Consider the following 16,544-nt stretch of genomic DNA (forward strand, 5'->3'; position numbering starts at 1 on the left):
ACAATTCTGGGGCCGATGGAAAGTTGGCCTGCTCTGCCGTAGGAATTTAAACGGGGATATAAGTATAAGAACACGGAGACGGGGAGTCGTTCGCGGTAGTGTGAGGCACAAACGCGCCACGGCCACCATACCTAGTGCGCCCACAATATCGCGACGAGGAGACAACACCGGAGTCATGCGCCTCTCGGTGATCGTGAGTACCTCTATAAAGCGATACCAGTGTTCTCCATTCGCGCGCCAACCCCTTATTCCGGTTCCGCGACAAGTTACGCGTGCATTTACGAAATACTGTAAACTTATTAGGGTGTGAAACTCGCTAAATTGAATTTCGAGATTGTTACAATTGGAATCAACTTTGCAAATCTTTCACAGAGAGAATTTTCTCATAGAATTTACCCTGAAAATCATGGTAATTGTGTGACAATATGGTATGGAAAGAATTTTATGAGAATTTCTCTGATAATATTTATCACAATAAAAATAATACTATCTATTACAATAAAATATGTTTGATTAATTTTACTATTACAGTTTAGTAAAATTAATCAAACATGTTTTATATTTTATTGTGATAATAATTAATCAGAGAAATTCTCATAAAATTCTTTCCATACCATATTCTCTCACAATTACTATGATTTTCAGGGTAAATTCTAAGAGAAAATTCTCTTAGTGTTCCATTACTAAATTCTTGGAAATCTTTGAATTAATGAATTATTTTCCGTAACCTAATTATTTTCAACATACATTTATATCTCTCGAAATAATTATATATGAATTATCTTATTAATTCTTTCTCTGTAGAATAATGTGCAGAAATGTCAAATGTGATTAATATATGGAAAGAATTTATTGTAATATATTCGAAATGCTCAAGAATTAAATTATTTGACAATTTTTATTATGAATAAATTGAGAAATTTTTAGAGCATCGAAAATTCAATTTTGCAGGATATATATATAAATTCCTTTGTCAATCTCTCCTCTAATTCATTCATATTTTGCAAAGTATTACAGATATTTGATAATTAAAAATCTGACCGCATATATTCTTTTTCGAAAAATAAATTATGATAATTATAGCAATGAACGATTAATATCTTTCACGTATCTATTTTTGCGTATGCTCCATTTCTTATTCATATATCTTTAACGTAACGTTAGACAGTAACGTGACACTTTAAAAATATCTCACATTTTAATATTACGTTTCTCAAATAGCATTAATTTATGCATGTTACTCGCGATATTGCACGTAGAATTCAATATTATATAATACATCTATTGAATATTTTAATTACATAACATTATAAACGTGTCGCTTATAAGATCTGTTGACTTTTACTGAACCGTGACACGAAATATATTATATAACATTCGATAGCATAATTTTATCGTTCATTTATCAATTGATTAATATTTTGACATTATACTATACATATAAATATATTTATATACATATATATATAATAATTAATAAGTATAAAATAATTAGAACATCGCGTGCAATCTGCTGCGTTAAGAGAAAAAGAACATAGTCATTAATCTTTTTATGGCAACGACCATCTTTTCCTCGCGATTTTTTTTTTGTACCCTCACATCATGAAATTACATTCACTTTCTTTTGCGCGTAACAGCACGAGATTCCACTTGTTACTTTCATTTTTAACCCTCGATCAACACAGTGAAATTTCGGCGACATATATAAGTGATACTTGACTTGCGTGCAGTAAATTTAAACACTTGAACACGTGTACGAGCACACGTCAAGTACTTAAACACACTCAGACTGGCACGTATTTCTTAAGCGAAATATAATTAATGGAGTTGGAAAACTGATGCAACTTAAATTATACACGAAAATAACACGATTGCATCTACATATTGAGCGCATCATGATAAGTTCGTGTCTAATTATTATATCCCACATATTCGTCTTCTATTTATGCATATAACTTAATTTTAGACTTCAAATTTTTTGACATTTTAATTTATGAAGAGAAAAAAATTATTACACAACTTAATTTTCTATTTATATCTGAGAAATAATTAAAAATTCTTAAGCAATTTAAAAGCAATCGATTTTATCATACGAGAGATCGCTCGCGTTTATATAGTTGTCACAAAATTCATCACGTAATCAGTAAAAGTAAACAAACGAGAAATTCTGTGTGTGAAGAGGGAGGGAGGAGATACTCCTTGTCACCATATTACACTTATGCGCGACTCGGATCTTTTGTTTTTTGCAAGTGGAAGAGATTTTATATGCAGACACCTTGATCAGCACGAAAAATTGACTTAATAACTCATGCGGCGAACGCGAGTGAAAGCGCGGTGTAAGAAAGTCGCGGGTAGATTTTTCATCGTATCTTGCGCGTGCCTTGACTTGGAGAACCATAAAAGAAAAGAATTTGCCGACTCTATTTTCAAGTTACACGAAACATGCTAGAATTTGTTTAATGTATTAAGCATACTTGGTCAATGTAAAGTGCATCGAATGCATAAATGCAGATATATCTGTATTATAGATCCGAAAATTCAATTAACATAATAATTTTTAATGAATTTTTGTGACAAGACAATTGCGAAAAAATTTAAGAATTCTATATGGAATTTTTATATACATATACATTTATCTTCTTTAAATGTTTTCTGTATGGTATACCATGCATAAAATTATATTAGACTAAAAATTTAATAATAAGACAAGACTAGACATGTATCTAAGGCCTAAAAGAAATTTTTGTCGCGACAAATTTAAAAGATTTTCTTGAATAGAGAAGATTAAAAATAAAGAAAAATTTCTTGAATACAAAATATTAATAAATATAAATCTCTCTTTCTCTCTCTCTTCCATTACATTTAAAAAAATGAGAACATTATTATTTAATAACTTTTTTTTCGTTTTACATGTCTATAGCTAAACATGATCATGTAGAAACATGAAGGAATCGATGAAAGTAAAAGAGTCAACAAGCAGTTATTTCTAATTTCTACCGCGTTTCTATCGCAATTTTTCCAAATCATTGCCATGTACAAAACGCATCCCTCTCCTTTTCTCGGATTTCCCGGCAAGTCGGTTTACGACGGTCGTCGACGCTTAAATGTCATGTCAATTAAACGATTACGCGCGTATCTATATGCAGGATCGAAAGAATGCCGCGACTTAAGAGAGGCCCTCAAATCAAATCACTTTCTCTTTTCTCTTGCGCGAGACGATTTTACGTATGTATGTAAGCCGGTGCCGTACTTGTAACGCAAAACGCAAACCGGAATATCGTGTACAACATGGAACGAGTTTCGCGTTACACGCGGGCGTAACGAATAGTTTCGCTGGGCTCGTTGCCGATCGTTCATCGATCGGAGGATCACGACAAAAATTTGTACGAGCAAAAAAATGATAGTCGTTGTACATTATTATTAGCGTTATACATTATTAACGAGGAGCGCGTAGAATTAGATATTTCTCACAAAGTTATCGCGGTGAAAACTTGGAAAGAAATTCAATGTTTCCCACCTGGTGTGTGTGTCGTTAACCAGTTCAGTCTTTGGAAAAATCGCAAACTGCAGATTTCACATGATTAGCGTACGCGATTTAAAAAGCACGGCAGGAAATAGTCGATTAAATTATATTCATATTAAGAACATACATAAACATACATATATATTGATCAATAAAGTATAAAAGGTTGATAGAGAATAAGCAGTATAAAACGCTAACATATAGGTAATCATTCATTGTGATGTATTTTTTTGCAATCGTTAAATATAATCGTATTTTATAATTAATGTATCTAATTAAAATTGTTTAAATAACAGCAAAGAGAAAGCAGGAAATTGCAGTTTAAGATTTCTGATTTCAGTTTCTGGCGTGCGTCGCCGCATGTTCGGCACAATTTCAAGAAGGGCAACAAAAAGGGGCACCGATCCCGATACGAGCGACACGTTATCAAAAATTACCGCCGCCTCTTCGACCAAGTGCTCCAACACCAACTGCCTTCCCCAATCAGCGACTTCGCCGACCGATCGCCTTCAAGTAATGCACGCGATCATTAATCATCCAATTTAGCTCGAATGGGATGGTTAATCGTGTCGAATAATTCGGTAGAGTATGCGATAATTTATCTTCACGTATGTCGTAATTCATTTTAATAAAATACATTTTTATATATTTCTTTACTTTAACCCTTGTCAACTGTTGAACATTATAATTAATATTTCAATACAGAATATTTACGAAATAGAGTGCGACCTTGTTGGAAAACTCAGAATATAAATAATCGCATACTCTAATATCTAATAAAAGTATCCACATAATCCGCCTATATGGATAGAGTTTCTCAAGCTATTGGAAAGGTGGGAAAACCAGTTTGGGTGGTGCACATATCTACCTAGGAGGTGCGAAATATATTTGCTGCTAATTAATCTAACGGACAATTCAGGCTTGATGCAACGTCCGCGTATTCTTGCACGGAGCGGGAAATGCGAAATTACCGGCAAGAATTTGAGAATCGTCTGATTACGCAATTACTGACAAACAAATCTATCGTTTCTGGGTAGGCTTGCAAAGCGAAACAAGAAAGTAGAAATACCGTTCCATGTGAGTGGTCACAGATATATATATATATATATATATATATATATATATATATATATATATTTAGTGTTATAGAGAGATATATAGAAAGACAAAGAGATGCAAAAAATGAAAATAATCTTCATATTTGCAAAGTTCCACACACGCATATTTTGTTTATAATTCTCTCGTTTTTGTAATATTTGCAAAGTTTCTGCATTTCCCATTCACAGATAAAAGGATAGACTACATATTTAAAAATATTGAAAAAAAGGCTCTAGATAATAACAATATCGAATGTAAAATAAAGAGCTAATTCAGAATCTAGTGCGGTAAAATGATGCGCAAGTTTTTTCTTTTATTATATGTGATTTTTATTAAAAATTACATTTTAATTACATAATGTTATTTTTAATAAATCACATATAATCAAAGAAAAAAATTATTTATCGCACTTGGCTTTGAATTAGTCCTTTATTTCACATTCGACATTTATATGACTAATATATAATTAATAATTAATATAATTAATATTGACTAATATAATTAATGATATATACGTATTAATAATATATGACTAATTAACAGCACATTTGTACGCACATATACACATTGTAAAAATGGCTATAAATGCTTTCAAAATCGGCATGTATTACAAGCAGATACATGTGTATATAAAATATAAATATCTGTTAATTTCTTTGTCAAATGATAAAATTATAGACCTCGTGGCCCTGGGGACGATGCACCCGGTACGTTCCGTCCAATTCGACCGAATTTGCCGGCGCCCGCGCCGCTGTTGACGCAGCACGTGAAGCCGGTGAACGAGGAGCCCGAGGAAGAGGCCGTGTCGCACGATTCTCTCCGCGAGCGCGACGAAAACGAGGATTTTCGCGATCTGAGCCAGGAACCGAACAGCGAAGAGGAGGTGAGCGAGGAAGTGCCGCGTACGGCGGTACTTAATTCACCGTTGCGGTCGCTCGGTGCTTCGGTACCCGGACTGATCCCCGGACCAGTGTATCGTCCGCCCCAGACAGTGACGGTGACGGCGACACCAACGAGCATCGTCCGGAGCGGAAGCGTCGCGACGCCACCCCCGCCGCCCGTTCAGTACCGTCCAACGCAGAAACCCACCAAGGCTCCGAGGAAGCAGATCGACGATGTCGCGTTCAGACAACCGATCAAGCCGCCGCCTAAGCCGGTGAAACCGTCCCAGGTTTACGAGATTCGCGGCAAGAAGCCGGTAGCGCAGGTAAGGTTGATGGAAACTCGTCCTTGAAAATCGTGTTAATTCCGAAACAAGCTTATCGCAAGGATGGAATATTGAGATAAATTTCTTAATGTAAAATTATTATAAAATTTCGTAAAACTCTTGAATTATTATACAATCGCTTCTCGAAAAAGATTGATGTAAGTCATTTTTTGAAATCGATAAAAGTGAAAGTCGAAATCATCCGGCGTTGCGCTTGATTCTTATTCCCAATATCTCGATAATAATTCATAAAACGCGACCGAAAGAAAACCTGTTTACGCGTTACACAACATTGGTCAAATTTGCGCGAAATGACAGTGTGTCTTTAAATGAGTCTTAAATCATATCGAATTCGTAATGCGTCGTGGACCGTGAAAGATACCCTGGAGCTCATAAAATATTCGAACGAATGTTACAGATCATCAGGCGATATCAACACGAGAACGAGGACGGTTCCATCACGTGGGGCTTTGAAAACGACGACGGGTCGTACAAGGAGGAGACGATCGGCGTGGATTGTATAACGAGCGGCAAGTACGGATACATCGATCCGGATGGACTCCGGCGCGAATACACGTACGAGACTGGAATTAAGTGCGACGAGGAGCAACGGGAGGAGGAGGACGAAAACGGCTTTGTTGATTACCAGGAGAACAAGCTGGTACTTCCGGACGGAAAGACCATCGATCTCTCGTCGATGGGCAAAAAGCAGGCGCGCCGACCTCAATTTCAGTACAGAAATTAAGAGACGAGATTAACTCGCGTTTTCCACGCACACTCGCCATCGTCCTCGTCGCCCCTAATTGTAACTCATATCCGATATCATATTCGTATGTTTTATAAAGTTTAATTAGAGTTGATAAATAAGTTAAGATATGGAGAGCTTAGCGCGATATCAGTAACCCATGTAAGATCATGCATTTAGTGTAAATTACATTTAATAAATAAGTTAATGTATATATATATAAATCGAGATATATTAATAATATATATCCATAATACCATCAGCGTAAAATGAGTGTAACATATCGAGATTCATGCAATTCTTCACAATTTAGCTTGCCGCATAACAATACTGAGTGAAGAAGTTGTTTCATTCTTTTTTGTCATTCAATTTCTCGAGAGATGTTATGAAAGAAATAGATTTTTCCTAAATCAAATACATTTACGAAGATAACTCGTGCGTATATCTATATATCTATATATATATGATCTTATTGATATATTCGTAATACTTTACATACACGACAGTCACTTGACAAAATTCTTCCTACGTCGAAAGGGCATTGATAACGAATCGAATTTCACATTCGAGAAACAACAATCCATAATTATTTCGTTGAATACACTTACCGATGTTGAAGTTTTATTTCGTCGACCAATCTCATTATGCATAGTAATATCTATAGTAATATTCGCCAGATCTCTTTAACTAGACATTGATATCGGTGTATACCGTGAAATGTGTACTTGTACAGGTTCAAAATCTTGAGTAAAGATAACAAAAATAATAAATATAGCTTACGCGCGATAGAAAGAGTGTGGTACTCTTCGGTAAACCGTAACAAATTATTTGTGTCCTTGGCATAAAGAATCTCGTGAGTGTCATCACGCGAGATTACGCGATACGATGATCCGATGTGATGATGAATATATGGTGAATATATTCATCGCAAGCCAATAGACTGACTCGAGAGTTAAATAATGTATCCGTATATATGTGTTCGTGTATATGTGTAATTACATTACATTCTCTTGATTTTCTTCCCTATACAATTTGCGCAATCGTAACTTTTGATCCCTCAGGGACTTGCAAAGCGCAATATTGAACAATCTAAAGAATCTATATGACAGTCTAAGAAGGCTACGTACGACGAAGAAAGGGGAAAACTATGTTTCGGTATTTTAGTTTCTGCATGCTGTCCTTGTTTGCAAGCGCATATATTCTTGACTCATATTTTCTGCAGAAATAATACTTTGCTCTCTATTAAGTTCATGTATTTGTATACATATATAAATATTTATATAAATATATAAATATATATATATATATATATATATATATATTTAACTGTTCCATTGTTAAATTCTTGAAGATAAACAAAACCGAAAACTCTTCGTTAATGTAAACGTTGTTCTGCAGAAAATAATCGCACACAACAATCAAACACAAGATTGGCCGGATCAGTTGCAAACAAAGACCCAGAAGATTAAAATAGATCTAACAGTCGCACCGGCACTCGATATCGTGTCCGAGCCTCGCTGTACCATGATGCGTGAAGCGTTATCTCAATTTCAACAATGATTTAAGATATAGTTTCAACAACGTATATGTATGTATATACATACATATATATAGATCTATGTGTGCACGTATATATGTATATATGTATGTACACGTATATCGTCGCATATAAATAACATCGAATAAAATCGATCGAAAGCGAAGATGCGGCAAACATTATTACAAAATATTAACAATCGTTGTTCGATGGAGGATAATGCATATATGAGCGCATCGCCTCTTCCGTATTAGAATATAAGTCAACGATACGCTGCAGCGTAGTGTAGATTATTGCCTTGTTACAAGTACAAAAAAAGTCAGACGAAAGGAAAGTCGAGTGTACGTGCGCGGGTGTAAATAAACGAATGTACGCACGTACCAACACACGGGACGCACACGTGTGTTGATAGAACGGAAAAAGCGTCGAGCGAAGCCGAGAGAGGCATCGCTTCGCTTCGCGCCGCCGCGTCGAGATTCCGCGCGAGAAAGAAACAACACGCCGAAGTTACAAACGAGCTGGCCCCGTACAAAGGTAACGATATGTAACGGTCGACCGATCAGTCCAATCGGTGGACCGGTGGTCCATTTACCTCGGGACGTCTCTCCTCCCCTCTTCTTCCTCTTGCGTACTTTTTAATACGCCGGACTGTTGACGGTGGACACTTGTTTCGGCGTATGTTGACCCTGCGCCAACGCGCCGCTCTTCGCCACTTTGAACTTCAGCCAAGCGTCGTAACCGTACGCCACCATCGCGCAGAAACCGAAAAACTGCGGGAAATATATCTCAGTATAAGAAATATACACTACTCTCTGAAAATAATCAAGAAGTATCCTAAACAATACGAAACTCGAAAAGATGTCTACGAAAAGTTGCTTCTATCCTTAATATCGTTACTTTTTACACAATAATTTATCTTTTTCTCCTTGTGTCGAAAAAAATTGACATAGTTTTAGCATCTTTTCGACATTTGTATTGTTTATATGAGGCATTTGTAGTAATAATAATAATATAGAATTTTTTATACCGATGCAACGCCGAAGGCCTCGGTGTAACGCGCGTAGTCAGCTGCGAGAGAGGCGGCCAATAGGTAGAAAACTGTCCATATCGTACAGAATATGAATTCCTGAAAATATTGTGTACAAGTTAGACGTATAGATAACACTTCTCGATAAGAATGAAGATCGTAAAACTATTCGGACGTGATTGAATTCGCGCAACGATACGAAACGCGCAATCGACTGATTCAAGAGAGAGACGTAATGCTATGTGTTCACTCTTGAAAAGAAAGGATAATCCGATTGTTAAATAATTATTTGACCCAGCACAAAACGACTGTCCTCGATACGTCGCTCACGATCGATCGTTCACCCGTGAGTATAAAAGTCGGAATGACACAGATCGATTTTTAGATTCCTGCGTAGGAACTTTCTAACAAGCTTTCACTCCCTGGTTCCCGCGTATCACGAATATTACATGCGTGTATCCGCGTCACAACGCGTGTGTTATCGAACGTATACGACCTATTTTCCGAGAGACCGCCTACTTATTTCTATTTACATTTATCTTAGGCGCGGCATACCTTACTACGCGAACAAAATAGAGAATTTTGCGGCTAGAGAATATTAATCAGCATTAATAGCGGCGTAGCGATAACTACCGGCTACTTACAATCTTAATCCACGGAATCTTGGAGAACTTCTCGATAATGTGGAACAAGTAGAGGACGAGCAGGATCCCCGTGAACCAGAAACCACCCATGGCTACGGTATTGAACCATCCTCCCCGGCTGTGACTGCTCTGACTCGACACCGTTATGCATATAAATCCCAAGAGATTTAGCACCTGAAAGAGGAGCCCAACGCGATTATCATTCAGGAAATTCTGTGTTGCCCAGCTGCTCCGATACTATGCACTATGCGCAGGTATAAAGTCTCACGGCTCTTGCAACCGACATGAGATTTAAGAATCCATTGTAGTCTATGTGACGCAACCGAGATGTTTATACCGTCGTAATCCCAACTAACGATATAAACGCACGTTCATACATACTGTATATATTTAATAGAGAGAACGTGCACCTTCCTTCAAATATTTTATGAATTGAATTTTGTAATTTCTAATATAATTTTGACTCACACGCTATCTCTCATTTAATGTTTCCCCAAATAAAAAAATCATATTTTCTATTTATATGACATTAAAGAAAGATTAATCTTAATTATTGTAATTAGTTTAATTTTCTGTAATATTTTACAAATTAGTTTTGATAATTTATCAGAACATTGTTGATATTTGGGGCACATGTTGACGCCGCGTATGTCTTCTTTTATCAAGTTGATTTAAAAATATTTCTCTCTAGAAAAAGAAATGCATGGCCTTACCACTTGCACGATTTTTAAAATGCCAGGTAATGTCCTCGCGTATGACGGATCGAATCGTATATTGGGCTGAGTGGTCGTAGTACTGGTCGTCACGGTGGTCGTGGTGGTGTGCTGCCCCGGGAAGCCTTGATCCATCGTCTCCGGTTACTCTAAAACTGTAACACAACAAATGCAGTTAGCGTCGCACGTTTACGTCACTGCTTTATAAGTTGCCGCCATCTGACTCGGACATGTGAGACGGTGATGGCGATTCTTTGCAAGGGCGCCTGACAATATATAAGTGGATCACTCGACCATTGAGCATTGATTGAACTGTATAAAGAGTAAAAGAGAGAGAGATGGACCTAATATAAATAAATAAATAATACAAAGATCCATCACTCACATGTATAAACGCGAAGCGTGTTTCTCAAAACATGTATGTTTGTTTATTCGAATGCGTAAAAAAGCACTTGTTGACTTGATTTCTATTTTTTTCAAAAAAATATCACGTGAAATTTGACGAACTATCTGAAACAATGGAATTTAGATAAATATAAGCTAAGAATAATAATCATAAATAATTAATTAAAAGTATTTAATTAAAACTTTTATTTGATTTCTATAATCTGTGAAAGTATTTACTTTAATGATATAATTGGAAAATATTTAATTATAAATTAAACTTGAAATTTATGAAAACTAAGAAGCACAATGAGTTATATATCACAGATTAAAATATCATATTTTTAAGATGTAAAATTCTTTCTGTCAAAAAATACCAAAAAGATGTGATACAACTGATGGAGGATATTTTCAAGATGAAAAACAACAAGCTCTAATATTATTTATTATCTCACGTTACGTTTTTTATATTTATTCTCAAATAAACTTGTTTAGAATTAACTGCATGACTTAGTACAACCTCGTTGTAATAACAAGCCTTCGTACATATTTCCATCTAATCGATAGCAACTTTATTTATGACTATTAGAGAGAGACTGATTTCACTTATCGCTTATATATAATATCTATCAATGATGAATTAGCTAGCGTTCTCTGGTTTATAAGATTTATAAGATTTCGTTGCTCTTATATTAGAGGAACGACCACGATCTTATTAATTAATCTCGTTTCAAAGACATAATTCGTCGAGAACGAAGCGTGAGAGACAGGAATAAGAGCGAGCAAGATAAAGTATACACACATTTTATGAAATTAGTTACTTAGACTTTCACAAATCACAGATAAGAGGTTTCAGATTCGCTCGCTCAACGAGCGGAGAAAAATAACTCGCGATCTTTATAACCGGAGTAAAAATCGATCGTACAACCAGAACATTGTATAATACATATGTGCTACGGCGTGACACATAATCTCAATCACTCGTAAATACATTCGCCGAGATCCGAGATTGTTTTCCATTGAATCTCACATTTTCCTTTCATGTCAGAGATATTAAATATTATTATAATTCTCATAAATATATATAATAACGTCAATAATAAAATCCTTGTTTAAGTTGCGTTAATTACTCGCTGTTAATTCTTCGCACCACGTACACTTAGCTGATCGATCGACCTATACATATACACGAGATATACCGGCACCTATATATATGTACGTTCTATATACCTGAATAAGCGATTTGTCGCACTTTCCGTGATTAACGTTCAATTAATGTCCTACGAGAGGACGCCGTGCCGGAGATATGGAACCGCGATCGACACCGAAGGACGCGAAAATGAAAACGTCGCGCGGATCGATTACGAGGAGCTATCGTGCAGGCGTAAAAGGCGTAAACGCGTTTGCGTCGACGATAACGGATGATCGATGCGCGCGCGTCTGGTTCCCCGAAACTCCCAGTCGATATTCCATCCAAATTATTTCCGAAAATTATTATTATACGACGAAGAGAGGATGTAAAAAAAATCACAGCGATATTATATACGCTTCATTTTATTTTCGCGACTCTATAGATTTGAGAAGGCGGAGAGAGAAGCTTCACGTGGCTGTCACTCAAATGACAGGCGAGGGAAGAGAACGTGCCGTTCCCTCGATCGTAAGAGCTTCCGCTTGGAATCCAAAGAGGCACTCTCGGGTTACAGACCGCGGTATTATGTCAGTCGAAACGCATTGCTCTGCAGGAGAGAATTACTTAATCTCACGGTGTGAGGTCATCCGGAGACTGGAAATAGATAGTGACAGTTCGCGCGAATAGCGCGACGCGAGGCGCGGCCTGTATACACACGTGGTTCATTAAATCCACCTCTTTGAAAAAGATGAGTGAAAATATTCCTATTTAGTATAATGATATAATGCAACAAGTATTGCGTCGTAGAACGATTCATTATGCGTGTTTATTACTCATGTTATATATATATTCATTCTCTTTAATAATATATGCGTTATCCTTATTATTATTACTCACAAAAATATTTTCTGATTCAAAATTTATCATTAGTGTAAAAAGAAGAAACTTTTATGAATGTAATTTAACATGTACAAAATTCAGAATTAGTTGAAATATTAAATTTTTTGTTAAATAGGATGAGTATCCTGGAAAGTCAAAATTGTGTCAATGTATTTATTCTCTTCAATAATACTCGTTATCATTATAAATATCTTTTGATCCAAAATTTATCATTGGTGTAAAAAGAAGAAATTTTTATGAATGTAATTTGACATGTGCAAAATTCAGAATTAGTCGAAATTAAAAATTTTTTATTAAATAAGATGAGTATCTTGGAAAGTTAAAATTGTTGCGATATATTTATTCCCTTCAATAATACTCGCTATCATTATAAATATGTTTTGATCCAAAATTTATCGTTAGTGTAAAAAGAAGAAATTTTTATGAATGTAATTTAACATGTGCAAAATTCAGAATTAGTCGAAATTAAAAATTTTTTATTAAATAAGATGAGTATCTTGGAAAGTTAAAATTGTTGCGATATATTTATTCCCTTCAATAATACTCGTTATCATTATAAATATTTTTTGATTCAAAATTTATCGTTAGTGTAAAAAGAAGAAATTTTTATGAATGTAATTTGACAGGTGCAAAATTCAGAATTAGTCGAAATTAAAAATTTTTTATTAAATAAGATGAATATCTTGGAAAGTTAAAATTGTTGCGATATATTTATTCCCTTCAATAATACTCGCTATCATTATAAATATGTTTTGATCCAAAATTTATCGTTAGTGTAAAAAGAAGAAATTTTTATGAATGTAATTTAACATGTGCAAAATTCAGAATTAGTCGAAATTAAAAATTTTTTATTAAATAAGATGAGTATCTTGGAAAGTTAAAATCGTTGCGATATATTTATTCCCTTCAATAATACTCGCTATCATTATAAATATGTTTTGATCCAAAATTTATCATTGGTGTAAAAAGAAGAAATTTTTATGAATGTAATTTGACATGTGCAAAATTCAGAATTAGTCGAAATTAAAAATTTTTTATTAAATAAGATGAGTATCTTGGAAAGTTAAAATTGTTGCGATATATTTATTCCCTTCAATAATACTCGCTATCATTATAAATATGTTTTGATCCAAAATTTATCGTTAGTGTAAAAAGAAGAAATTTTTATGAATGTAATTTGACATGTGCAAAATTCAGAATTAGTCGAAATTTAAAATTTTTTGTTAAATACGACGAGCATCTTGAAAAATTAAATTTGTCATAATATATATTATTATCACACGTACTCTTGGTGACACATTACTAAATACACTAATCATTCGTAATCTCTTTTCTAAAATTCACTTCTAGTTATAACTTTACTTTTCGTACTACAGATGTGAATCATATCTCTTATGAATCAATATTTATATTTATACATTGACGTTAGTCAATTTTTTTTCTTATTGACAATAGTATCAATACTGAATAATCTGCACGCGATATCATTATCGGAGATAATATATGAAATTACCGTGAAATATGTGTGTCGAGCTAAATTATGATGAAAAACACAATTGTTCGCGATTCGAGATATATGAATTGAAGCCGCGCAAACTCAGAATTTTATTAAACGGAAGAATCGCACCGTGTTTATTCCGATCAAAGGAAAATATCAGCGATCACACCCGTCGCGAAAAGGAATGCATCGCGTTTGCTCAAAACGCCGCGCGTAGGTGGAAGAACGATTATTCGCGCGCGCTGTCGCACCAAGATACGGGAAATGTCAAATTCAACAGAGATTTGCTTGTGCGATGAAAAAGACTCGAGCTTGAGGGACGCGACGCCATATCGAATGTCGCGTAGGATGCCATCGATTTGGCAAAAATTCCACGGCGTCGCGTGTTAAATAATAAAGAGCTCGTTTGCGGCAATATCGATCAATCTAGCCCTATGAAGAAATATTTCTGGTATGTTATAATGGTAAAAAAATATATATATCATATTTTAGATTAATCTAAAATGATATTACAATAATTATATTCGCGCGTTACATTAGTCACTATACGCATGCGATGCTTTATGCATGAAAATGTAACAAAAGCGACTTAATTGCTTCTAATCAGCCTAATCAGACGAGATTATAATGAAAACAACCAAAGCGCTGCAATTCTCATTTATGCAACCGGTATTCGTTGATGACGTAGACTTACGCAAGAATGTTTATCGAATTGTTCTTCGTCCGAGTTTTTTTTTTCGGCGTCGATCGAATACCAGAGAGAAGTAACGAAAAAAAAAAAATGTCGCTCATTCAAGCGACTCGTGCGAGGTTCACGCGAGCTACGCCCCGCATTGTTCTCTCAAAGTGAGAAGGAGAAAGATGGAACGAGAGAGCAAAGGAACGTACACGTCGAATTAACACGGTTATCGACTAGATGCGCGTCGCGTCGCCTCACGTAAAGGAGGTCGTGTCAACTCGTAGAGAGTCGTCCGAGTAAAGCGGGAGAACGAAAAAAAGGCACAATTCACGTACATACAAATACACAAGCGGAAAATAACCCCCCGGATAGCTTCGACGACGCGAAGGCGACACATCGCGAGAACGAAAGAACGTATTACTAATTACTATATATATGTGTGTGTATGTGTGTATTGTTATTACCGTTCCACCTGTTACTGCTCTCTGCTCCGCTTCCTCTCCTTGTCGTTCGATCGCCTCGCCTCTTCCGGGAATCAGCGTCGCACAACAAAGTTACTTGACGCTGTCACTTTTTTCGGCGTCACCTCACCTCTCTAAAGACACGCTCGGCTCCCAACGAGAAGCGTCGTAAAACTCGACCCGATCTACGTCTACACACGCGATCGCTCTCTACGCGAGTCTCCGCTCCGCGTCACTCCGCGTCATGGCGTGTCTAGCGTTCCCCCTCTCTTTCTCTTTCTCTTTCTCGTTCCCTCTCTCTCTCCCTCTCTCTCTTTCTCTTCGTTGAGCGTCGGCGTTCAGCGTCCTTGAAGCATAAGGATGAGACGATGAGAGTCTAGCGTTCCCGTCGATGCTACGTATAGAGGAAAGTTTGCGCGCTTTTGCGAAAGTTTACTCTCGACACGGTTATTATACTCGCTTAAATTAAGCAGAACACACTAATCACGTTTCGAAACGGTCGACCATTTTGGACTAGTCGGCACGCCACCGGTGGCCATTGTGTGCACTGCCCGCGCGCGCCATCTAGCGGCGAATTTTGGAAGCTCGTTCTCAATCGCGCGTCGATAATTGTCAATTCGGTCGATCGTGCAGAGTCATCGTGACAACTGACAACGTCAACGAGCGTAAAATGTCATAGATTTTTACATTCTGTATATGAAGAAGAACCTAGAAGTACCCTGGGGGTAAAGAACACTTATGACACGCATAGTAATGTGGAGCAAAGAAGAGGGGAGTGGGTCAAATAGTGGATGACGAAGCGCCTTTTACCTTGAGTCCGAGGTACAACTTGAAGCGACGAGCGAGATTTCTGAGGAACAGGCAGCGCCGTATTGGACACTTTCCAGCATCTTCTAGAGCAAGTGATGCGCCTCTGTCTAACCTAAAAGCTTGACCCAGTGCAATGTCTTTAGGTTACGTCTTCGGGCATCGCGCGCGACGATAACCTAACGGGATCCG

The 16,544-nt window shown here is 36.3% G+C and overlaps 2 protein-coding genes across 5 annotated transcripts; one reads left to right on the forward strand and one right to left on the reverse strand.

Annotated features, from left to right (window-relative positions):
- LOC145937691 (uncharacterized) lies at positions 1 to 6,700 on the forward strand. Its single transcript, XM_083040959.1, is given in 5 exon segments — positions 1 to 32; positions 34 to 193; positions 3,864 to 4,036; positions 5,300 to 5,828; positions 6,247 to 6,700. Coding segments are annotated over 5 exon segments (1,206 nt in total). The 5' UTR covers positions 1 to 15; the 3' UTR covers positions 6,574 to 6,700.
- Positions 6,701 to 6,748: 48 nt separating this feature from the next.
- LOC145937698 (CKLF-like MARVEL transmembrane domain-containing protein 4) lies at positions 6,749 to 16,494 on the reverse strand. 4 transcript variants are annotated; one of them, XM_083040972.1, is made up of 5 exons: positions 16,356 to 16,494; positions 10,495 to 10,649; positions 9,782 to 9,955; positions 9,138 to 9,236; positions 6,749 to 8,880 (listed from the first exon to the last, which is right to left on the reverse strand). In XM_083040972.1, exons 2-5 carry the CDS (start codon positions 10,627 to 10,629, stop codon positions 8,746 to 8,748), a joined length of 543 nt encoding a protein of 180 aa, XP_082897098.1. In that variant the 5' UTR covers positions 10,630 to 10,649; positions 16,356 to 16,494; the 3' UTR covers positions 6,749 to 8,745. The 4 variants fall into 4 exon arrangements, with proteins under 4 accessions (XP_082897098.1, XP_082897095.1, XP_082897097.1 ...); XM_083040969.1 differs by lacking the exon at positions 16,356 to 16,494 and adding an exon at positions 15,549 to 16,033; XM_083040971.1 differs by lacking the exon at positions 16,356 to 16,494 and adding an exon at positions 15,100 to 15,426.
- Positions 16,495 to 16,544: the final 50 nt, after the last annotated feature.

Source organism: Prenolepis imparis, unplaced genomic scaffold, assembly GCF_030444845.1.
Source record: "Prenolepis imparis isolate NDT839.2.m4 unplaced genomic scaffold, iyPreImpa1.0 SCAF_6, whole genome shotgun sequence".
Taxonomy (NCBI): domain Eukaryota; kingdom Metazoa; phylum Arthropoda; class Insecta; order Hymenoptera; family Formicidae; genus Prenolepis; species Prenolepis imparis.